Source organism: Octopus sinensis, unplaced genomic scaffold (genome assembly GCF_006345805.1).
Source record: "Octopus sinensis unplaced genomic scaffold, ASM634580v1 Contig11546, whole genome shotgun sequence".
Lineage (NCBI taxonomy): Eukaryota > Metazoa > Mollusca > Cephalopoda > Octopoda > Octopodidae > Octopus > Octopus sinensis.
In genome coordinates this window covers 259,383-285,344 of record NW_021832382.1, presented here as the reverse complement: position 1 = coordinate 285,344, position 25,962 = coordinate 259,383, and the positions used below count along the sequence as shown (strand labels likewise).

General features: G+C 36.3%; 3 protein-coding genes and 2 pseudogenes across 3 annotated transcripts; 2 read left to right on the top strand and 3 right to left on the bottom strand.

Moving 5' to 3' along the window:
* Positions 1-5,272: 5,272 nt before the first annotated feature.
* Positions 5,273-7,921, top strand: LOC115229004 (E3 ubiquitin-protein ligase RNF113A-like). The gene is made up of 3 exons (XM_029799434.1): positions 5,273-5,458; positions 5,697-5,941; positions 7,894-7,921. Exons 1-3 carry the CDS (start codon positions 5,273-5,275, stop codon positions 7,919-7,921), a joined length of 459 nt encoding a protein of 152 aa, XP_029655294.1.
* Positions 7,922-8,850: 929 nt separating this feature from the next.
* Positions 8,851-9,727, bottom strand: LOC115228981 (tetraspanin-17-like). The gene is made up of 4 exons (XM_036499071.1): positions 9,467-9,727; positions 9,244-9,435; positions 9,061-9,213; positions 8,851-9,030 (listed from the first exon to the last, which is right to left on the bottom strand). The coding sequence occupies exons 1-4, from the start codon at positions 9,512-9,514 to the stop codon at positions 8,890-8,892; spliced, it is 534 nt and encodes a 177-aa protein (XP_036354964.1). The 5' UTR covers positions 9,515-9,727; the 3' UTR covers positions 8,851-8,889.
* Positions 9,728-15,449: 5,722 nt separating this feature from the next.
* On the top strand, positions 15,450-17,531 carry LOC115229003 (annotated as a pseudogene).
* Positions 17,532-18,926: 1,395 nt separating this feature from the next.
* On the bottom strand, positions 18,927-20,180 carry LOC115229002 (helicase POLQ-like). Its single transcript, XM_029799433.1, is given in 3 exon segments — positions 18,927-19,476; positions 19,524-19,795; positions 19,797-20,180. Coding segments are annotated over 3 exon segments (1,206 nt in total).
* Positions 20,181-24,051: 3,871 nt separating this feature from the next.
* Positions 24,052-24,630, bottom strand: LOC115229001 (annotated as a pseudogene).
* Between the last annotated feature and the right edge of the window lie 1,332 nt (positions 24,631-25,962).

The window sequence follows — 25,962 nt, the reverse complement described above, 5'->3', positions numbered from 1 at the left end:
GACTCATACAACTCCTCCAAGTTACGACAAATGAAAAAAGTATCCACATACTTCGAGGGTTCCGACAACACGGTCGGCCCAAGCGCACAGCAATAGCCCACTACTCTATTTGCTTTCAAATGCTTTAGAGAGACACACCCAATGATTGACAACACCTGCAGATGGCAGAATAGGCCTACCTGTACAAGATCGACAACATCTCCCATGCTTAGGACGGGTCGAACATCTTCACCAACGTGGTCAATGACACCATTCCCAAACGAGAGAAATTGTTGAGAGACCTACTACCAACCTACTATAACATCGATGACTGTTAAAATCCATTTGTAATTATTATTTACGACTGAAAACTTTTTTAGATCTACAAGATCTAGCTGAAATGTTTGGTTAAAGCGCTCAATTGCACCCTAATTTATTTCAAATTTATAAACTTGTGACTGGGGATTGTTTGGTCTTCCATAAATATGTTTGATTTTATTTTCTTGCATAGTTGATCCATCAGTTGATTTTTGAATTCCAATCCGTTGTCCGTTTGTAAAATTTAACAATATCCTATTTGACAAAAAATTTTTCAAATTTATTTCCAACTTCTAGAAGTAAATGTTAAGTTTTCCGAAAGGCAGATTTATTTTTATGAATTTGCAGACCATGAATTTGCTGTAGATGTCAATAATTGTTAATATCCAATTATTATTATAGCACTTTCACGAAAGCCATAATGTTTATAGGCCCGCATGTGCAACACTCAATGTAACGATATTTAGGTTAGTTTTTTCCATTTTCCTCTGTCGTATGCGAGTGATCTCAATTCGTCCAGGTCGTCCCCCGTCTTTAGGTTTTTCCTAAAGACGTTAAAATCTTCGTATCTTCGAACATCAATAAGATCCGCTTTGAATCTTTCATTTAGACTTTTGCCGTTACATGGTAACTAGAATCGGATACCTAAGTATATTTAATCAAAAATACTTTTAACAGCCCAGCAAATTTACAAATTTCGAAGTTTTTTATAATTTGTTCGATAATAGGGCGTTTCACAGTAAAATAAAATTCACAGCACTTCGTATGAACTTTAGTATTCCCCAGTGGCATTCTTGGTGAATAGCAAATGCCAGTGTCTTCATCTCCATTTTCTAAATTCAATTTCAAACCTAGTTTTTGTGGTTTTAATGACTTCTGGAAAACTAAGATACACACCTAACATCATTATGTTCTTGCCATCGGACGTCTGCCTCTTCGATGCGGTTGTCCATCCTGCTCTAGAAATAATATTGTTATTTTGTTTTGGTCCAGATGGAGCACACATCGACATATTAGCACGTTGCATTTTGTTGTTTATATTTTGTGACATGGGCGGCTGGATACGCATGGGCAACCGGTTACATTTTACCTTGAACAAATCATACTATTTTAATCATTGAATGAGTTGAAAGAATAATGCATTTTAACAAAAAATATTAAAATTAATCATTTTTTAGTCTTGCCATTGGTACCGTCCATATCTCTCCTTTAGCATATTTTATCTATTAATAAAAATGATTGATTTACCTCAATTTTTTAATGATGATTGATTATTAAAAAATTAATGATAAAAAGTGTTAATAAATATTTAATAGCAGCAGAGGATAAGATGGAATGGCAATTCCACGCAAGATGGCTATTGATATGCGTTGGAAAAGCCATGATCGTTCCCGATGATCATTTCTCCTTCTGCTTGCCAGGTCCCCCAGTTTAATAAGGAATTTTTAGTTCTGGGACCGAGGACTCCCGACGTCTCCACTGCGATCGGGGCAAAGATATGGCGGTGAGATAATGCACTGTATTTCTTGATTTTTATCATTTCTGCCTGGTTAGCTGCGGAGCCTGGCATTGCGCCTGATGTAAAGATGTTTCCGGCGGAGAAGGTGTCCGTGCAAGTTGCGTCCCAGATGAGCGACTTGCCATTTTCGAAGGGGAAAGTCGTTAGGTCGTCAGGACGATTACCATCCTCCCGAATCAGGCCGACCGGTTCCAACTGTGATGGGAATCAGGCAGTTTCAAGAGTCCTCAAAGGGGTTTGCCTCAATTATTTGATAAAATGTTAATTATTTCAGCGGCCGGATAGAATGAGATCAACTGGAAAGCCACCGGGTCTCACGTGTGTAGTGGTTTTTAATGTGGCTAAGCGTCCAAGTTTCTTTAGGAAGTGAAGCGATTTCCTGCTTATTCCTCCAGTTGTCTCGACCACAATCTGCTTAATTTACTGAATTCACTTAATTTATTGTTAGTCCCACTTAGTTTTCTGCTAGACCCACTTAGTTTGATTGATTCCACTTGATTTTCTATTGATTCCAATTAGTTTGATGTTAACCCTATTTAGTATGGGGTTAAACTTATTTTGTTAAGTCAGTGGCTGCGGATAACTATATGGAGATTCGTATTTTTACGACAATGAATACAAATAAGAAGTTGAGAATAACAAGCCGGACACGAAATGAGATAAATCGTTTTAAAGAAAATTGAGGTAGAAAAGCGCCATACGTACGACATGCTTGCTAGTGAACTGAGAATAATCCACAATGCAAAGGTAATTACAGTATCATGGTATGAATATGAAACGGTTTTGTGAGAAAATTCTATAAACTGCGATCTAGGGCTCGCTTGACAATTTTGTTGATCGCCTTGTATCTTGGGAATCGTCCTGCATTTCTAAAAGAGAGGGCATAGCAATCGACGGTGGCGCCACACCGGCATTTGTGAGTCCGGCAAATCTCCAGTCCAAGTCTGGTACTGATGCCGATGCAGACAGTATCGTCATCAAAATGGGTTCCGACACTACCAACGGGAATGCGTTGATCCAAACTCCATTCGATTCGCATCTTTCAGTCATTAGACAGGCACGTCTGTGTTGGTTTGATTGGTTCAGAAGCCTCCGATATTTATCCACGCAGATGGTCCTGTAACAATCTTTCTGTTCAGGCATCATCCCTCGCGAATGCTCCATGTCTGTGATTTCAGATGATTCTGCTTGAAGTTGAAAAATCATACTGATCAGCAGTCGACTGGAATCAAAAGAGAATAGATATGCGGGGCAAGCTAGATCTTTCGGTGAAGGGATTCCCAGTCCGCCCAGATTAACGGGTAAGGTCGCTTGGTCCCACCCTTGGACGTCAAATTTCACATTAGTGATACGTTCAATGGTGGTCCGGAAAGACTGTTCCATTTTCAGGTAGGAGGGTGCACCCCGAAGAACGTAATTCAGTTTCTGTGCTGACAAGGCGTTTCTTAGCAGGAATAGAGAGGTATGTGCGTTCAGCATCTTCAGACGTCTGAATGTGGTTTTTAGTTGATGTTCTATTGTTATTAGAGTGTTACTGATTTCAGCATCAGTGTTACTGATTTCGGCTTTAGGAATGATCTCCCTGAATGTATCAAGAATCAGGTCCCATTCAGGCTACGAAAATCCAAAATTGATAACTTCACACTTATTAGTTTTAGGGTTAGGCATAGGGATTTCATTTGGGCTATCAGACTTTTTAGGCAGTCTAGTACATCCTTCGGATGGCCGCCCATTGTGCAATCATCGAAATACCATACCCTCAGGGAAGTGGAGCAATTCCCAGGCTGAACAAGGCAGGCCCAAGTGGGTCTCTTTGTTGGACTCCAAAAGACGATGGGATGTGATATTGGCCGTGTATCAGACTGGACAATCACAAGGGGGCGGATTCACTAAAATATCAGGTCGAATGGTAGCATACACGTTGAGAACTCGAATATTGATCTTAAAAGTAGGTTAAAATCTAGTGACTAGGATTATGAATACTCAATTAGAGATGGTAGGCAGGCTTCTAGGAGTTTATGCAAATTGATGTAGTCGACGAAAACAGAAGACGGATTCCATGAAAAAAATCAGATTGATTGGTTGTACATACGTCGAGAAATCGAAAATTGAACTTAAAAGTAGGTTAAAATCTTGTGACTAAGATTATGAATACTCAATTAGAGATGGTAGGCATGCTTCTAGGAGTTTAAGCATATTGATGTAGTTGAAAAAAACAAAAGACGGATTCCTTGTAAAAAATCAGATTGATTGGATGCACACACGTCGTGAACTCGAATATCGATCTTCGCATTAGGTCTCAAATCTTGACGAAGATTATGAATACTCAGAAAGGGATATTTGGCAGATTCTCGGAGGGTTCGAACAAGTTAATGTACTCAAAAATCACAAGGGGATGATTTTCTTAAAAAATGAGGTCGATTGGTAGCACACACATTGAGAACTCAAAAATTGATCTTAACAGTAGGTTTCAAATTTTGTGACTAAGATTATGTATACTTAGTTAGAGATTGTAGGGGGTCGTTTAGGATTTTAAACAAATTGATGTAGGCAACAATAACGAAAGACAGATTCCTTAAAAAAATCAGATTGATTGGTTGCACATACGTCGAGAACTCGAATATTGATCTTCGCTGTAAGTCTCAAGTCTTGACGAAGATTATGAATACTCAGAAAGAGATATTAGGCAGATTATCGAAGGGTCGAACAAGTTAATGTACTAGAAAAACACAAGGGGGCGGATTCCCTAAAATATCAGGTCGAATGGTTGCACACACGTTGAGAAATCGAAAATTGATCTTAAAAGTAGGTTAAAATCTTGTGACTAAGATTACGAATACTCAATTAGAGATGGTATGCAGGCTTCTAGGAGTTTATGCAAATTGATGTAGTCGACAAAAACGAAAGACGTATTCTCTGTAATAAATCAGGTCGATTGGTTGTGCATACGTCGAGAACTCGAATATCGATTTTCGCAGTAGGTCTCAAATCTTGACGAAGATTATGAATACTCAAAAAGAGATATTGTGCAAATTATCGAAGGGTTCGAACAAGTTAATGTACTCGAAAATCAGAAGGGTCTGATTTCCTAATAAAATTGGGTTGATTGGTAACACAGACATTGAGAACTCGACTATTGATATTAACAGTAGGATTCAAACCTGGGAAGTGATTCCCACTTCGATGAGAATAATTTCATTCTTAATTTTGTCGTATACATATATGTCAGGCTTGTTGCACTGAATATTCGTGTCTGTAATTATTTTACAATCGACTTGTATTTCGACACTTTGTGTGGATATGATTGATTGGATAGAATAACACTTCAATTTTGTGACTTTACTTCTTACTATTAAAACAATGTTTCTATTTTTATCATATAAAAATTATATATTTAGTTTTCGACTAAAATACTATTAATTTATATTAAATTTAAATATTTTTGTGGTGCATATAATGAGTGAAAAAGATGTTTGCAATTTTGCTGCAAGAAAGTTCAATCGGAAGAATAATCGAAGAGTCTCTACTAAATCAAGTTCTAGTGGTAAGATTATTTTTTGTAACGAGAAAGATGGAGATTCAACTGCAACTTCTTGTAAAACCAAAAAAATTCGGCTTGTAGAGAACGATCTCATCCAAAGTGTAAAGAAGTTGTAAATAATTATTAGAGCAATCACAAAACAGTAATAAGTACACACGACTATGACCGATCAAAGGAAGGAAAATTATTTTCATATAAAGCAAAGGACGAACTAGTAAACAAGGGTGATGACGGAATACGGGAATTTTCCCAGGATACTCAATTTGACAGAGATGCTATGGCAATCTACCAAAGGTCTATGCTTATAAACGACGTATGACTCTTATCGATACTTCCTAGAACACAGAGAATATGAATGACGGTGTGTACCGTGGATTGAACAATTATCAACACTTTTATAAGAAAACTAACGAACTTTCAGGAAATGCTGCCAGCAATCATGTCCGTAAAGGACCAATGAGGGCCCCTACAAACATTCGTTCTATAGTTCGATGGGACTATCATCCTGATTTGTGTAAAGATTATAAAGAAACTGGATTTTGTGGATTTGGAGGTTCAGAAACTATTTTAAATGCCAGACAGCTGTAAGTTTCTCCATGATCGTACTGACTATAAGGCTGGATGGATGATAGATAAAGAATTGGAAGAAGGAAAATTTGGTGAAACTGACCCTTCAGTCTATGAGATCGAGAGTGAAGAAGATTTGGGAGATATTTGTAGTATTTGTCAGAGAGAATTTATCCAGCCAGTATTGACTAAGCAAGTTTTCGGAGTTATTTTGTAGATGTGGACACTATTTTTGTCAAGAGTGTGTTCTTAAGAGGGCAAAAAAAACTCGCAGGTGTTTTGTGTGTAACAAAGATACAGAAGGCATATTTAATTCTGCTAGGGGTTGGTTAGCCTTACTTATTATTAGAACTTATTAAACGAATGCAGCAGAAGAAAATTAATGATAATAGTACCGAGTCGGATATTCAGCCCGAATGACTTTTAATTTTTCTACATTTATTCAGTTTTGAATTGAATTGTTTGTATTGTTCAAGAAAAATCCAAAGAACAAGGAAAAATCATGAGCGGGAGATAAAAAAGGCAGCGAAATGTCTCTTTCCATGCTAACCCCAATAATAATTACTCAACACAATCAACACCATACGGATGATGGGCACATAGGATTCTTGCAAGTCTTCTATCGTCAAATTGTAAGTCAGTTTCAATGCGACACATCTTTTTCAACTGTTCGATAAAGCGAAACAGTCCTCGTAGCCATATGTGAGGACTAGTTGTACACACGTTCTGTCCACGTAGATGTACGTTTCCAGATCAAGATTGAACATACTTAAGGTTTTAAAAATCTTCACACTCCTCTTCCCCTGATTTGCTACGTGGTCGGCCTTCGACCCACGACAGTTGACAATTACTCCAAGGTACTGTAAATTCAAGCTCTTGACAATTACTCCATTGCGCACGACATCGCACAACGATTCCCACTTGGTATTTATGAAGTGGTGCTCTTCTCAGGTGTTAGGGTCAAGCCCTTTTTTACTGTCTATTTTTTTAGCATGGCAATGATGACTTAGGTCGTCTCCAATACTGGGAAATCCTTTTTGAGGTGTCCTTGACCAAGATGTCATTAGCATATATGATAAGTTTGCCTGTACGTAAGGGCGACAGGGAAATGTCTGTCAGAACGAGTTTGAAAAGAAGTGGGTTCAAGACCAATCGCTGCGGGACTCCCCTTCTACGTTCTACACACCCTGATAGGCATTCCCACAACGAACGAAAGATTTCCTTCCAGACAAATAGTTCTCAAGCCATTGATAGATCTTCATGCAGACTCCGGTTTCATGAACTCTCGCAAATAACCAAGGTGCGGTGCGTTATCGAAAGATTTTACGAGGTCCAGACACACCACAGTTTCCCAGGCATTGTTTCTGTAAGAACGGGATAGTTGGTGCTCTAACTTCTTGAAATAGTCCCCTATGCATCTCCTTTTACGAAATTACTATTGTACAAGTGAGAGCAAATTTTCGAATTCCACATAACAAGAAAGTTTGATTGTTTTAGAGAAAGCATAGCTGAGGCTAATTGCCGATAGTTCGCTGCTAGCAGTGTTAATTTATCCAGTTTTTGTATTATTCGAACGATCCTATGTCTCCACGCTACTGGAAACGTGTCCAAGCGTCCAGCTAACGTCAAAAGTCACAGTTAGTGCTCGTGTCAGAAGTTCTGAGGTCTTCTTTAACAATATCTGAGGCATTTAGTCAAAGCCACGTGCCTTGTTCTTCAATCCAGCAATTGCCTTTTTGACCTCCTCCTGTGTTATTGTCCCCACATAATGGTCACTTTTACCTCAATCTTGGCCATTTTTGCAATAATAGATTTGATCTTGTTAATCTCGACTTTCGGGCGGCATTTAATTGACTCAACCCGACACCTTCTGCGATTCTCCAGAGTACTTTTCGTTCTGATCATGTAACAGGTTTCTGATTCATTTGATGCTTATGACTTTTTTTTAATTTTTATACATTTTTCTCAGCTTAGGTATCCAGGAATTTTATGATTGACGATCTAAGGTGATCGTTGATATTTCAATATCATCTCTGCACCTCAGGGACTAAAGCACGACAGTTTGAAAAGACTCCCGTATATATAATTCGAATAAACTCCAATTCATATTTACGAGGTAGTAACAATGAACAAGTTTTCCTTAACACTTATAGTTATGCGAAGTCTTCTTCTAATTCCTAAATACCTACGTGTGTAAACTCTTTTTCCGCCAAGAGCATGAAACTGTCTATCTTGGAGCCCCATCGGAACGGACGATCATGACAGGGTGTTTGTCGCCTTGGCAGCTAAATATTCGGTGTTTAACTTACCGTAATTTTAATTATTTTATCATGTTTTCAGTATCCATCATTTTTCAGAGTAATTCTGCAATAAAATTGAAGCAATCACATCAAGACCTCTAACCCTGGAATATCGTCGTCTCAGTCCGATCATTGTTGGCATGCTCGAACTTTTTAGAAAGATCTACTTCGCTTGCATGAATTTTTTGATCTGTTAATATGAATTTTTGTATAATTTTGACTGTTAAAACTGTACTTTTATTTGCCTGTATAGCATTTCTTTCCAGTTGAATGGAAATGACAATCATATTTATTATTTTTACTAATCATTAAACAATTTATTTGTTGTTTAATCAACCAATTAATCATTTTTGTCTAAAATATGGTGTTGAATAAAATTTACAATATATTTTTTTCGACGAATTGAATTCCATTCACTTAAAAAACAAAGAGATAGAAGAAAAGCGTTAAGTCCCAGCGGCAAAGACGCAGTGTGCGTTGCCGCGAACAATGGCCAGACCGATGCGCTGGCGGAACCAGAGGCCCTCTCTCGGGTCCAACTTGAATAGAAAAATAAAATAATTTTGAAAATTATTTTTTAATAATTTTAAAAGATTAGTAACATTAACATATTAGTAAAGGTGAAAATTTCCAAATGCATTTCTTACAATAAATAAAAAACAGAACTATAATATTTTTAAATATACAACCAGAATTGCAATATATGCTCCAAGAAAACCTAAAATATAGCTTTTATATTTGATCGTTAGTTTTTTAAAAGTAGTTAGACATCCTTGATGATAATAATTTGTTATCTGAGCATGAATCTAGTAAATTAAATTTAATGTCTTGCATACCCGAACTCCATTTCCGCAATTAAGATTTGACTTATTGTTAGTGCAGCAAGAAAAAGGAACTCCACCGCGCTCTTTAGCTAAATTATTAGATGACTGATTAAAATAGATGTTTTGATCCCAATCTTCGGGACTGTCAAATCCACAGCATTTAAACTAAATCAATTTGAATTGCATTTTACGAACCTCTTGTTGGATCGAATCAATAATATTCTTTAAATTTTCATCATTTTGGTATTTTTTAATCAAAAATGACATTTTTTCTCCTATATGTTGATTATTAACGGCATTTCTAATTTGGGGAATAGAAACGTACAAACAGATGTAAACTGTTAGCAATGCTAATACTGATAATAAAAATATTAACCACTTGTAAAACTAAATTAATTAAATTTTATAGTTATGCTACCATTTTAAAGCATGATCTATGTTCTCTAAGTATTCCGAAGCATCCCATCCCATTAAAAAAAAGAGTTACGAATAGAATAATTATAAATATTCCACCGGGATATATAAAGAAGGAAAAAATTCTTGAAGTTGTTTCCACCGTTAAATTTTTGGCTGTGAGTAAGAAAGAATATATTGCAATTGACAGTAAACTACCCACAAAAATCTTTATAGGAAAATTGTATTTATACCTGAAAGATAAAAATTGTTGTTACTATAAATGTTTTTTTAATATTCCAAATGGTGATTAAGTTCATAATTAATTTAATTTGTTATTTCTGTATTTAATTGTAATGCTAATTAGCCATGAAATGGCTACGCTACTATGGCTTTTTAAAAAGAATTTTAATTTAATCGTTTTACCATATAAAAACTCGAGCATTTAAAACAAAGATTATTAAAAAATAGCTGTAATCGATTAAAAAAATTAATTATTTACTTGAAAGAATCTGCTAACTTTTTCTATCTGCAATTTAAACTTATAATAACTATTCTACTTAGCAATTACATTTATTTTTTCTATATTATAAAAAAAAATTGTGCTTTTGCAGTATGCATTGTTTTTTCTTTCGAAATAAAGTTATTTTTGTATTAGCCACCTTGCACAAACAACAAGAAAACTAACTTTGTGTGAAAAGAGTTTAACATTGGTCTAGACTTTTTGTACTGCAAAACGATCCTTTGGGTTCATTATTTTTTGCTTTTTCAGTAGATTTTGTTGCCCGCAAAAATAAATTTCTTCTTAATCTCCGGTATTTGGATGATTGTATTATATCGGTGGTCCGCCTAATATTTCGTTAAATGACTTGGAGTCTCTAATCTCAGCTTTGTCATTTATTGGTCTTTAAATTAATTCTCTCGAATCTGAAAGTGTAAATTTTAACATCGATCGTGTCAGCTTTGAAAAAAATTTTTGTTCGGTGTCGGGGCCTGCTGTCCGATTTGAGGCATACTTCTATTGTTGATCTCCAAATCTTGGGTGCTCTGATCCATGACCAATTCTCATATCTGTATTTTTAATTCCAAGAGGAATATTCTTTCTTCTCTTTGTAATAAACTTGTAGATATTGATCATAACTCTGCTTATTTCATTTTCAAAAATTATCTTTTGATCCCGAGAATCAATTATGTACTAATGAGTTTTCGCTGCTATTCTATTCCTATTGATTTGGATTCATTCGATGCTCCGGTACGTCCTTCCGCTGAGAAGATTTTTAATATCAAGTTTGATGACGTTGGTTGGTGTCAGTCAAAACTTCTTGTTTCTTTTGGCGGTCTGGGATTTTTCTCCGCGATAGACCTTTCTCTTTCTCCTTTTCTTTCATCTTCAGGATTGTATTTTTTTCCATAAAATTCTTGAAAAATCACATGAATCAAATTGAATTAGTTAGCCTCAACTTGGTAATGAACGGTTTGGCGTCGTCCCTTCGCACTGTTCTTGGTCAAGTACACATGACTGATGTCAATGATCTCCTGATTTTCGGATTCGCCATTCTACCGACCGCTATTAAGACTAGTTTTCTTATTAAACATTCCACGCTCATTTGTCTGTTGGATCGCCTTACAACTTTAGAAAGCCACGTCGGCTTGTTTCCCCCGAAAAACATTTTCCTTGTCCAAATTACTCTACTCCTTCAGAAGTGCACCATGTTATCTGCATGAAGACATTCTTACGGATCTTGGAAACTACCTCCGTTCGAAGATTGAATTTATATGCAATGTCGAATTTGATTTTTTGGGATGGTGCCAGCATTACTCCCTATACGCATCATTCCCTAGCTTCCTTCACATGTCGATATTTATTCTCCAGACCCCTGTTGATCTGGCCATTCTCTCGGCCGAGCTACTTCAGATCTTCTCGACATAAAGAAAAAAATATACCTAACTCAAGCGCCAGAATCGGAATGATTTAATCAATGATTATTGATTTTGAAACTTTAATGAGTTGATGCGTGTCCGAGCAAAAAAGGGAGAGCTGATTCTTGTTAGTCAGAAGCTCTCACCTCACGAATTTCGGCGTCAACGTTGGCAAGAAAACAACTTGTTTGAGTTTAATTGCAAATTTTTCTATCTGCAGATGCACGGGAAGAGAACGAGAGTATCCAGTATAAGGAAAAATGCTTGACACATGTGGGATTACTTTGAAAGGGCGTATGTCGTTTGCGCTATGTGGATCCGATGGACTTATGCTGACAGAGTCTTAGATCGTTGCTAACTCCAACCTCTCTGACTGAAAGACAATTAGGGACGATAAAGTGTATAACTTCTTAATACAAAATTGCAAACCACTCCACGATTGCATGTATTAACAACTGTACAGTTTACACTTAATCCTGTCTCGATTTCAGAATTTTTATGCACTAAGGTCATTTTCATGATTGCTAAAGCAGATAACCCGTCTTCTTTGAAACATTTTTGTCAGATAATAAGTATGTTCAACCTATATAAGTTGATGACTAAGCCAGTGGTTACTGAAGTCCGATATTTTGTAGAGGTGAAGGGGATTCTCTCCATAAACTAGTTAAATACTCAGAGAAATTGCCAGGGAACAGGCATCGGTCAACAAATGCCCCACAAAAGGCCTTGTGAACTCATTAATGTCGATGTGGGTGGATTTTTTCAGTACCTTCGGAGTCTCAAATTGCCTTTTTAGTTTATCAAATTTGTTACAACATTGATGGACAATGGAATATTCATCTATACTACAACAAATGCGATATAGGCTTGGTTAAACTAGAGAATGCTATATCACAAGGCTGCACTACGTCTCCATTGTTTTTCGTCCTTTACTTAGAACCTCTAAGTAGAGTCATCTTTGCCCAATTTAAACAAATGTAGATCAAAAATGATAAAAGGTGTTTTAGCACTAACCATCTCATGTTCATAAGTAACATTAAACTTTTCCTTCGGTCTCCAGAAATCCTCTATTAGATAAAGCTTGTACTCAACTGGTCACAAATAATAATTCAAGATTTTAAATATTCAAGAATACGTTTTTAAACTTATTTTGTGGGCAATATGAGATCGTAAGACTACCTCCAAAACCCATTGTTACAAGAATGGGAAGCTGGACTGATGAAAATATGCGATTTGCTCAAAGGCGAATCGAAGAGCAAAGGAATTAATAAAAATCAAATACTTATTAATAATTTAAAGGAAATATGGGATCAATATTTGTTATTTTTAGATTTTTTTGGTGATTTTTTGTGAAAATAAAAATTAGGCTAATCATACGAAGATCAAAAACAAAATTAGATGCTAGCTAAGAAAATAGTCGGTTAATTAACCAAATCCCACAAAGAATTTGGGTGTATACATAATGCGGTTTTGTTTTTTATAAATAGCATTTTTAATATTAAACAAAAATGGAACAACCAGAGCTACAGAAATGCACAAAAATTTCGATGCGAGGTCGACTAATAATCGGAATACACACTTTCTGGGGTCTGGCTGTCACGTACAGTCAACGGCAAACGGTTAATGTCATCATTGCACAAATTGTTTCTATTAGTGGGGACCCTAATGTACTTTCCAAAATAAATTTTAGAAAATCCAATGGACAAAACTAGAAAAATCTGTCGTCCTAATGTCATTTTATGCAGGATATTTGTTTACACAAGTATTGTCCGGAATTGCTGCCGAAAAATATGGTCCAAAGAAAACTTTCCTCGTCTCAATCCTCTTTTCCAGTCTTTCATGCTTCATAACTCCTTTATCACTTGAAAAATCACCTTATTCTCTCGTAGTCCTGAGGATAATAATGGGCTTAGCACAGGTTTTTCAAGAATTTAAAGTCTCAGGCAGCCTTTCTTCCTTGTCTGCTTGTAATTATTGCAAACTGGTATCCTCCAAAAATACGGGCGACAACAATCGGATTATTATTTCCCGGTTTATTTTACATTCTGAATACAAAATAGGAACGTTTTTTGGGACAATTTTGTCATTGTTGGTTACATCTGGACTGGCACATAATCCTGAACTGTGGAGAGTTTCGTTTTATATTTTTGGTCATTTTTTAATCAAAATTATTTTTAGGTGGTTTTGGTCTTCTTTGGGCCATTTCATGGCTTATCTTTACAACCGACGACCCAAAAGACAACAGGTGGATTACTCAACAAGAAAAAGACTATGTAAAGCAAAATGCTGAGCGAGAACAAGTCTCCGATTACAAGGTATGAACATAAATTAAACCAAGAACTTTCCGTATAAAAAAATGCTTTTGTCAATGCCAGTCTGGGCGGTAGTAATGTGTCACTTTTCTGCTTGTTGGAGCTTGTTTTATATTGTAACTCTGGTCCCTTCAATGATGCTTGATCTCTACAAAATTGAAGTCAAAGATGTATTTTTTAATATTTATTTTTAGCAAACTTTTATGACTTTTTTAACCCCTGTTTTTACATGGCTGGGAGGAGTCAGTTTCTGTACTATGGCAGATATGATTCAAAAAAGAAATTTAATTTCAAAAATTAAAATGCGAAAAATTTTTAACATTTTTTGTATCTTTTTTAATTTATGTGTAGCTCTTTTGCCAGTGGGAATTTTCCTCATGCTATCCACTCTTTTTCCGGCTGAAAAATATGGAGTCGGAATATTTTTGATTTTGGTTGCCTGCTACTTTTCGGGAGTTCATATTTCAATCACTTTGGCTAACATTGGGGATATTGCCCCTCAATATTACGGAATTGTGGTCGGGATTGCTAATACGTTGGGATCATTGGCTGGTGTATTGTCAATTCAATCTGCTTATCTTATTATAACCGATACGGTGGGGTTTTTGATTATCAGTTTATAGCATAAAAAGTCCGAATGGCAGTACACTTACGTCATTATGCTTGTTGTTGAGCTTATTGGATTTTTATTATTTAATATTTTCGCTAAAGGAGACATTCAGAGTTGGGCCATTCAAAAAAAAGTTTCGAACACATCAACTGATCTATAATTTTAATTAATTATTTTACTAACATGATGATTTTATTATAATAACAATGAATTTAAGCCGAGGTTGAAACCATAAAGGTTCTCATCAATGTCAATGATTGTTAAATTAACGACTATTTATTAGAAAATACTGATTAATTAATCATTTGTAACTACTTTTTAAAGTCTTTTGGAGTGAATTTTGGTCAGATTACTCACTCACTTTAATGTTGAAAATATCGTTGGACAATTTTGAGATAATAGTAACATTTTCCGTTATAAACTTTTGTAGATGAAGAGAAGAATTCGTCTGTAATCTTTCAGAATATGGACATTCTAGCTAATTATAAAATATAGTATCTCCAATGTTTATTTAATATTTTGATCTCTACATTCTCATTTTGCTGTTCATTCTTCTTTATTACAAGGAATCTAAATTAACTTTTGGGAAATTAAATTGAAATTTATCTTGATTCGAACTAAAATCACTGCATTTTTCGGGATTGTAAACAGTTCACCGACGGATGGATAAAGAATTTGATTGTAGGCTTGAAGGCACCACCACTCGACAACCTTTGTTCTTTTTGAAAGAGCAAAGAAGTGTTTCTAAAAGATTAGTCTTCGTGACTTAACAAGAATTAGAAAAGAATCAGCTTATTTCATCCAAATTAAGTTCAAGTCGTCGGACATTTTGATAGCTCTTGTAAACCGTATCGCAAACTTCAGATTCTTGTGTCGAAAAAAGGTCTCAGGATGTCCCGAATCAGATGGCCTACTCTTTCTCAGTCTTTCAATCTTCGCTTAACGCAAATCTGCGTTTGAAAGAAGTCAAGAATTGAGTAGATATCTTCTCCTGGCCTGGGGGGAAATAGCGTCACGATCACGCTGTCTGAATGTCCCGACACAAAACTAGACGATAAGTGATGAAGACATTAATAAGAAAAATATTTAATTGGAATATTAAAATTAGGTCATTAAATGCACGTATGTTTGAATTTATTTAAATTATGATTGTCAGTCGTTCGAAAATGAAGTTCAGAAAGCACCTGGATGCTCACATTACTCCAGAATGGCGAATTCAATACATTGAGTACAGAGTATATCATTTTTGGTAGCTAAGGTTATTAGCGTCTTAAAGATGTCATCTATGCTGAAAAAGCTCGAAGTATTGTTAAATTCAGGAAATTTTTAGTTTCCAAAAATAAAGGAGGCGAGTCTGAATTCCAAACTATTTTCTTTGATATGCTGAATAAGCAACTGGTAAAAATTAACAACTTCTATAGCGGTATACTCTCGTTTTTATTTCATAGAAAAAAAAGCAGTCACGGAAAGAAAATTTTACGAGCTAAAATGCTCACTTGAGACAATGAACGAAATTGCTTCGGTCAAAAATTGTAGAAAGTTTAGAAAAACTTACAAAAACCTTAAATTCGCGTTCCAAGAACTCTATTTGTCTGCAGTACTCTTGCAAAACTACCAGGCATTAAATTCGACGGGATTTCGGAAAATTCTCAAGAAATACGACAAGGCACAATGTCTTGTACATACTCATAGATTATGGTCTCCTGCCTGGGCATGAACTACAAGATAAAATTTGTTGATTTAGCTTATTTCACAACTGATGACAGAATTGACAGCATTATCGATGAAACAGAAGTACTCTTTTCATTCACATGTCAGAAAATATACATCAATATCCTTGAGGAGGGAAATCGAACAAAGGGCATGTCTAAACTACGAGTCCCGCCTTTTCAGGATGTTTGATTCACATGATTAACTGCAGAAATATTTCCCTGGCACTACATTTATGGCTGGCTGTTTTTTTTCGGCGAATATTGTGCTCTTGGTAGTGAACGCTATTATTGGTGAGTGACATTTTTAATACATAGCGAATCATTCAACACAGAGCTATGACTGGGATAGATTCAACATTTTATTCAGAGGAAAAATTATCCTTGCGTTGTTTGTTTTATTTCTTGGTTTTAACGTGTATGGCTGGGAACGTTCAGGAGTGAACCACGTGCTTATTTTTGAGCTTAATCCCCGAGATCATCTTTCATACATGCATTACTTCATGGTTTAAGACAATTTTGTATTCTCAGATTTCTGGATTTGTAGGGTTATTTGTTAACTTGAGCGCCACTCTTTGGCTGATGCACCGATTTTTAGAAATCAGCGAGTTCTTGCCTTCAATCATATTTTGGGTCGTTTTATTTGCTCTCCTAATCAATCCAATGAATATACTTTTCTATTCCAGTAGGTTTTGGACTATTCGTCATTTTGTTGGGTTTTAAATAATATTTCTTAGGGACGCTTACTTTCGGCTGGGTTCCTTCCAGTTACCTTTGCAGATTTTTGGTTAGGTGATCAGCTCACAAGCATGGTATATGTTCTAGCACAAATTGAATTGTTTGTTTTGTTCTCGAAGGCCATCAGCGACAATTCTTCAGGTTCTTGACGTTCTCTTTTAATTTCAGATTTTCGAATGAATCACAATGTGTATGGGTTTTATATTTTGGCAGTGATTCCTGTTTATATTCGCATTTCCCAGTGTCTGAGACGCTACTTTGATTCAAGAAACAGTTTCCCACATTTGGTCAACGCTGGAAAGTATTTTAGTTCAATTGTCGAAATTGTTGCATTCTTGCTACTTCGTTTACAGAAGACAGGCATCATATTTGATTTGTCGTTAATAACTGTCTTTGCTGTCGTATCGACTCTAATAAGGACGGTCTACAGTCTCATATGGGATTACTGGATGGACTGGAGTCTTCTTTGTTTCAGAAATAAAAATATATTTCTTCGTGAAAATTTAATTTATAATACTACAGTATGACGAATGTGTCATAATTATAGGTGGTATATTATTTTGCGATTGTTGAAAACCTACTGGCAAGATTCTCGTGGGTCATAATTTGGATTACTCCACTCAATGAATCGATAAAAACTATTCTTGCACTTATTGAAATCTTCCGGTTTAATTTTTATATAATTTAAGACGTTTCATTTGGAATTATTTCCGTCTCGAAAATGAGCATCTCAACAACTGTGGAGAATTTCGTGCAGTACGCGACATTTTTATCAAAAAACTTGAAAGAACCGATAATTAAGAAATTTTGTTATAATATATAATTCCTATGCTACAAACGTTATAAAACGAGTAACTATAGAAAAAAGTACTCGTCAAACCTGAATTCGGAAATAGTTATTTAAAAAAGATAAATATATATTCAACAATGTCATTTGTCTGGTCGGGAAATGACTCTCTCGGCCTCTTGCATGAGTAGTTCCGCTTCATCGCTAATTGATTGCTTAGATATTAAATACTAGGCGAACCAAAGCTGACTTGACAATCTTCCAAGCCACTCCATCGGATACATTCGGAACACGATTGACAAGTTCTCGTGGTGGAGAGTACGCAATTATTTGTAAACTCTTGAATCCAGCTTGAAACATTTGCTTAGCCCGAATCTCTGATGAGTTAGGACAGTCCTACCTGATTGACATATGGGAGAGTTAGCAGAGGGGTCAATTCTGTGCGCATTGAAGAGTTCAGACGAGCTACGAATGGAGGAAAAATCATTTTATATGCCCAGAACTCTTCCAACTCCTAACCATAACCAAATAACACCCAGCCTCTACAAAATGAATTAAATTGGAAGCGAATGATCCAGCAGAGTTGACTAGATTTTGTACAAATCCCCGATTGACCTAGAAATGGGTATCCACACCAACTTGATAAATATCAGCCACTTGTGGAATAGTCTTGTGATTACAAAGTGCATTCAGCATGAGGGCCAAGTAGAATCTACTAAGGGAGACGTCACTCACAATCTCCAATTCACTCGATACAATCAAACCTCTTTCACCTTCTTATTGCCAGCACGCATGGTGATGTATTCCTCGGATATACCCATTCCGTTCATAACCAACAACTCCCCTCCTCCTAAAGACTCCACCTGACAAATGACTATGACCAGGTTACTTGTCTTAACAATATTCTAAAATCTGGTTTCACTGGAATATCATAAGGAGTGACCAGAGTTATTAAATGGAAATAACTGTGCAAAACTAGTCCTCTCGCCAGTCCAAACTGCAGATTGGAATATAATTCCTTGCAGATATTAATGTCCACAGCTCCTGGTAGTGGAAAGTAAAGCACATACCCTTGCAAACTGCTTTTCCCAATGGAGTTACTCTCAAACAACAGTCCTTCCCAGTCATGACCAGAATGTTAGAAATAAGCCAATCTAGACAAATTCGGAATAATTCGTCAGTCTCATTCATAAATTGTTGATATGCCAATGTTCGCCGTCCAAATACAATAATTTGCTCAATGGAAGTCACTAACTATTCCAGTGATTAAATCTGAGAACCTACCCCAATTGCAACAGCCGATAGAACTAGATTGAGAACAAATCGACCATTCTCCTCCAACAGACAACTGCGACAACACATCGGATCATCAGAACACGATCCACCCATCAAAGCTATCGCCTGTAATATTATAACAAGGATTCCACCACATTCTGACGACTATCTTCAAGAATAAGATAACTTTCGCCCACCTCGTCCAACCCTGCCCTCCCTGCACGGCCACTCATTTGTCTATATTGAGAAGGGGACATCGCCTCAACCCCCACAAAAGGAGACCGAATGATCACTCTCTGTGCAGGCAAATTGACTCCTGCAGCCAAAGTAGATGTGCAGCACAACACAACGACAATCTTTGCTGCGAAAGCATCTTCCAACAACTTTCTCTCCTCATTGGTAAGTCCTCCGTGGTGGTAGGCCACTCCATATAACAATGTCTGACTCAACACACTGCATAGACACCCGTTAGACTCATTTTCCAAATCGTGGAGAAGTGTCTTCTTCCCGTTCACTTTGAGACGACGAAAGTTCTTGGGCATTAGTGTGGCCAACATTAAGGCTATGCTCTCACAGTTCTTTCGGGTGGGACAGAATATTAAGCACGACTTGTTGGGCACTACTTCTGACACAAGTCCAGCCAAATGATCACAGTCAACCTCTTTCATTTCTTTACTGTACTGTCTATAGCGGACAACATAAGTACAGGAAAGTGGACTGTACGACATAACTCGAACGTGCTTCTGTCGTCAGGGCACAAACGATAAATGCTAGTCCCCACTTTTAGATATTGATTCAACTCCACTGGTCGAAAATGACTTGTAAAATACTCCGCGGACATGAAACATTTCAAATCATCAATTCGAGCCAATGTCGAACTCATTCCGATCATTTGCAGGTTTGGCGAGGAAAACATTGCCTTAGTCATAAATCCCTCCAACAAAGCACCCCGCGAACCTCCTCCACCCAACATATGCAACTTTCAATCCTCAAAATAACCGAACCTCGTCAACAATAATCAATCCCACTTCCCCATTGCGTTCATTGCAAACAAGACTGTCAAACAAAGAGTTGGCTTTCTCAATAGTGCAAATGTAAACAGAACGACGGCTACGTTTGACTGGTGGCAACATTCCTCGTCCTCCTGCGTATTCCTCTACCCGAAAGTCCAACTCGACCGAAAACTCAGTAAACGAGTCGACCTTCTCCTTTACAATAGCCACAAATGGAAGGACGATAATCACATTTTTACTGTGGCACAATATTGTTCGGAGAGTGAGCAGCTCTGCCATCAAAGTCTTGCCTCCGCTAGTGGGAAGAGATATTATCAGGTTCCCTCCCGAACGAATTGTGGGCATTGACAGGGCCTCCACCTGCCAGTCTTGCATTGATAATTAAAGCCGAATACCATACAGCTTTTCGATGCCACGACGATAACGCAATATTTCTTCCACTTTTGAAGGAAGGCCATAAAAACTTCCCACTGCGGACTGAGATGTCGAGTCGTCTATTTTGGCTGTCACTTCCAGTCGTTCTTGTGTGTTTTGATAGTTTTCGTTGAGCAAGTCTGTCTGAGGACGGAAATCTGCTATCGAATTTTTATTTTCTGTGAGTCTCCGTCTTAGGTCACTGTGAAGTGAAGGCTTTTCTTGCTTGAGGTTGTTTTTAATTATGTTTTTGTTTATTGGAAAGCTGATTTGCTGTGGACATTACTTTAAATTTCGATTTGCACGTTGACCTTTCAATTTTTTTTACTTACCTTCGGAAAATTCTAAATTTTTTGCCTTCAAATTTATGCCTAAAAATAAGCCTGACTTTGTACTTGGTCATAAGAGGGCTAGTTAGTTTCCGTCAGTACAGAACACAAATGGTTTTAAATCCTAACAATTGATAAAACTGTGTGAGTTCATGCGCAGTTTGTGAGTCAATGTTTAACGTGATTAACTTAAAAACTTTTTATTTAAATTTCCTTTTTGTCCGATACAATTAAACCGAAAATTATTTTCAATTATTTTTTGTGAACTAACTTGGTACCTCACATTGTACATAAACTACTCATTAGAACAAGCAACCGAATGCTGACTTTTTTGGGTTTGATTCCCAAAGGCTGCCTGTGCCGGAAACTCGGGTTCGACGAGTGATGCGGTCATAGAAATTTCATCGCACGTGGATTCCAAATATAAGTTGGACTCAGGATAGAATGTCACGGGATTTCTATTCTTATTCAGCCGCACGCCAATGAAAAGAGAAAACTCACTTATTTTTAATTAATTTGAATAAATAGTTACTTGTTCTCTTGTTCCTGAAAAATAATCGGTACTTGTAAATTTCATGCTGCACGAAATAAGGCTTTAACTTAATCTTATTTCGTGCAGCATGAAATTTACAAGTACCAAATAATCTTGTGACTGGCACACACACTAGGTGCAAAAAAAAACCGTTTTTCCGAAATATCAAAAATTTACTATGCAACTATATTGTTTTTATTAAAGAATTGAATAATTTATCATTTTTTAACACTAGTTTTATTTTTATATTTGAACTTGTAATCATTTTTACTTAACAAATTATAACTAACAAAAAATCAAACGCAATAAAAAACCGTTTTATTTTTGATTATTTAAAGTTAGTATTCAATATGGTCCCCTTTTGGCTTAAAAAGCTTTTGTGCTCTATTCGGCATGCTTTCGATTAATTTTTTTTATAAAACTAATCGGTATTTCGTTCCAAATATTTTCGATTTTTTCTTTCAATTCCGAAACATTCTTTGGATGAAAGGTGTTTAATTCCCTCTTCATATGAGCCCATATATGTTCGATCGGATTTAAATCCGGTGATTGAGGTGCCCATGGTAAAAGGTTTACTTTCTTTTTTGAAAAAATCGCATAGTCATCTTGAAAGTATGACATGGTGCCATGTCATGTTGGAAAATAAAGTCACTAAGCTCCATTTTTTTTGCAGATTTTCATAAATGGTTACATAGTGTGTTGATATAAAGTGCGGAATTCATATTCCCGTGTATAAAAGCAAGCGAGCCCATTCCGTAATAGGAAAAACAGCCCCAGACCATAACTTTCCCCCCACCAATTTTTACAGTAGGCGAAAGGTTGCTTTGTTAAAGGCCTGTATTGTTTTTCCGATAACAATATTGCCGTTCTTTATTACTAAAAACTTCGAAACTGCATTCGTCGTCCTTATTAAGAATTTTTGGTCTCCCCGAACCTTTCATTTTTTCAGTCGTACCATATTTAATGCATTTTCGGATGAAGTCAGCGATAGTTGATCGCGGGATATTAAGCTCGTCAGATATTTTTTTAGTGGTCCAATTTAACGCATTCAAGCTTAGAATCTTTCCTTTTGTTATTACATCAAGCATTCGTAATTTTATCGAGGGTTAAAATACTAAAAAAGTAAAAAATGTCACACTCACCAGAATAAACGGTTTTTTATTGCGCTCGTGTAATTAAAATTTTTAATTTAGACATATAACACAATACAAAAAAAATATAACAAATTTGATTTAGGGTTAATTTAATGATCCCTTTCGATATCGACAAAGAAAAATCACGGTTATCTTTGCAAAATATGCCGTATTTAAAAAAACGGTTTTTTTTTGCACCTAGTGTACAGTTCCTTAGTCAACATAACGTTTTTTTATTATGTGAAAGTGCTACTCATTTTTTCAGGGGACGGAAGTCTCAAACATGTCAAGGCCAAGAAAAAATAAAATTTCTATAAAAGTAAGGAGAGGACCGTTGACCATTTAGTCACAAAGTGAAGGAATATGCTTTATTATGATTGTAAATGGGGGCATAACGAGGTGGCGAGATCCCTCTATTTTCTGTTCTGCAATAAGTATGATTTGAGGCAACGCAGAAAGTTGCGAACACGCGCAATTTACTTTGTGTGTAAAAACTCATAACTGTGGATTAAGGTGGATATCCCATTACGTACCTCTATTGTTGTCCAGCACAACAAATTCGACATTGTGGTCCACGATTATGTCATCAGAGAGGTTGATCATTTCTAGATTTTTGCAAATAGTGGAAATATAAAAGAAGAATTCCTTGCAAACGAACTATTACCTGTCCAAGAACCATTGAATTTATTTTTTATATTTTTTTGATTTCCGCAGCTAACCTGGCAGGAACGCTAAAAGTCAAGAAATACAGTGCATTATCGCACCGTTATATCTTTGCGCCGATCGCAGTGGAAACGTCGGGAGTCCTCAGTCTCAGAACTAAAAAATTCATTATTAAATTGGGGGACCTGGCAAGCAGAAAGAGAAACGATCATCAAGAACATACTCAGCAATTAGACAACAAGTAATAAAATGACGTTGATTGTGTGGAAACGATAGGATTTTCTAGAGTTTAAGTTGACTTAAAAGAATTCCATAAAAGATTAATAAGGGTTAATTCATGTTAATTTTATTATCAATTAAATATTGAGTCGAACACGTCATTCACTAAGCCTTCCCTAATTATAGTAATTGGTTTAAGCTTATCAGATATTCCGTGGATAAATTTCTACAAAATTGAAGTTTATTACGAACCTGAGCATATGAAATCCCATTTCTTTTTTCAGTTTGGTTCGCATTTTTCCCAATCCACACATAAACCCCACTGCTGTGGTTAACTATGAAAACATCCTAGGAATGAGCAAAAATGAATAACATTTGTATCCAAATAACGTAGAGAAAGTGAATCCACTTTTAAATCTGTATATTTAATTTCTCCAGATTCATTGCTGACTCTGACAATATTAAAATATAGTTTACTTGACAATCTGATCTTCGGTGTGTTGGTAAATTTGATCAGACACAGCATCCTCGTTGGACAGTTTACAAATCAAGTCACTCTTTAAACGGTTAAATTTAAATAAAACATCATCCCCGCTTTCATAAACGACGACTTTAGAGTTTCCCCTCTCTTTTGATAATTCGTTTGCAAATGTCATAGCCTAGAATGAATATATAGATTTACTTTGACGCGTTCTCCAGTGTTACACGTTGTTCCATACCAAATGTTGATTTGTTTTCCTTCGTCGTAAATAAAGGCATCAGAATCGTCAAGACTTTTCTTACTGGAAATCACCTGAATTCGAAATTAAACTTGGTCGGAAACCTCAACAACTTTAATGTTTTTCTTTAGTCCGTGAAAATGTAATAAACGAGGAACATATTCTTCTGGCTTTACATGAGTGAAACCTGATTCAGCTCCTCCCGACATAATGCTTATATAAAACATATAAGACATACACAATCTCTTTAAAATAGCTAAGAAACAGATCCGATTCGTAACCCTGTACTTGTCGGTATTGAATCGCTCTATCATCCAAATAAGTGTCCAATTCCACAGTTTTGTAGGCAGCAGTTCCGTACTCATCCTATTGTTCAAATGCTAATTCAAGCACTCACTTGAGTACTGTAGGAACCAATCCAAAAGTGCAGATCATATGACAATTCTCTGCTGTTTTTAGTTTTTTTTATAGGCCTAGGAAGTTAAGGTGATAAAAATACATTTAGAATTATGTAGGAGTCACCATTATAAAATTTTCCGTACAATTCAACATTCCAAGGCGTAACTTTGAAATTCTCGATACATTTAAATTGAATCTTACCACAATTCTCCAAATTTTCAAACCTTCTTGGTCACTGTTTTCCCAGGCAGGTTCGAGTTTTGAAGCAGATTCTACGGGTTTGAAGACACGGCTACTTTTAACACTCCTTTCAGTGTCACTTCCAAACAAGGCTAAATTAGTTTGCTGTATGTCGTAAATTTTGACTTTTTTCATTTGATACGGAATAAATTAATCTGTTTTAAATAAGCGAATCGGATTTCCGGCTGCGTATTATTTCATTGAATTAGAATCTAATTCGAATCTAATTAAATTAAAGAAATAAAATTAGAATCTAATTAAATTAAAGAAATAAAAAAAGTAATTTGTTCAATTTTAAAAACCGCATTAATCTGATTAATTTTAGTGATAGCTTGCTTCGCTCACCGCGACCTAGCTCCTGTGGAGAAGTTTAAGTAGATATATAAAACAACCTGGTTTGATGTAGCTCTATTCTCACGCCTCGTGATAAACGATGTTTATCGTCTGTCCTTCCTTGTCATATATGAATAAATTTTCTCTTCTGTCTACCCTTGACAGCTCTCCATGTGAAAAGATGTAAAAAGCACTCGCTCTCTAAAAATAAGCCAACTACCTTTAATAGCTGTCCCTGGGCCTGTTAATATTCTCGCTGTCGTTTTTATGAATATGTTAAAAATAATTTTTTGTTTTTTTTGCCTGTAAGGTTTTAAAGACCTCATTATGTGAGTCGAGGATATATTTGTTGTTCATTTTAACCAAAATGCAAAAAATGATTTTTGGAGGAAAGGTTTTAGGTACCTCATCATCGATGACATTCTTGATATGTTAGATTTTGAGTGGAAGGTTCTTGGAAGACTTTTATTAGCTAATTATAAGGGGAACAAATTTTCACAATTTACTTGTATTTTCCTAATTTGAAGTTGGTGTCCACAGACAGACTGACACACACCATATTATTTAGATGAAAAAGATACGGTTAGGTTAGCTACATGCCACTTTTTAGCGTTTAATTTTTTATTATTCAACCAATACCACCGTTCCAGCTTCTCTAAGAGGGTCCTCATTTTTTCCCTTGCGTTCTTCCCTTTTTTCCATACATTTTTGTGGAGGCGCGGCGGGTGTGTCATCGGGTACGTCGTCCCCACGTTTCTTCACCAGGTCTCCTCAAAAGTGGCAGCATTTAGTTGTTCGTTTGGTTCTTCTAGAGTTTTGCACATTCTTGATTGAATTTTCGAAATTTTTCCCCGAATAGTGTAGCTGATCGTATTTCCCCACGCTGCGCAGGCGCAACTAACTGTGGGTTCAATTTACTGTTTATAGACGGTTTGGGAGTGGCGAGGTTCGTCCACTAAACTCTAAGTATGCTGAGTTTCTCACTTCGACAGGAAGCAATCCTTCTCTTGATGCCATCGATGAAGACCATGGTAGGATTTTCTGAGATGCCAGAGGAAGGGGGGAAAAATGATATCCCAGGAAATTTTATATTTGTTCATTTTCGCACGTTCCGCCTTGTTCGCCTTATGGCCAGAGGATAGACCGACAAGATAATATGCGACGCTGGGAACGTGC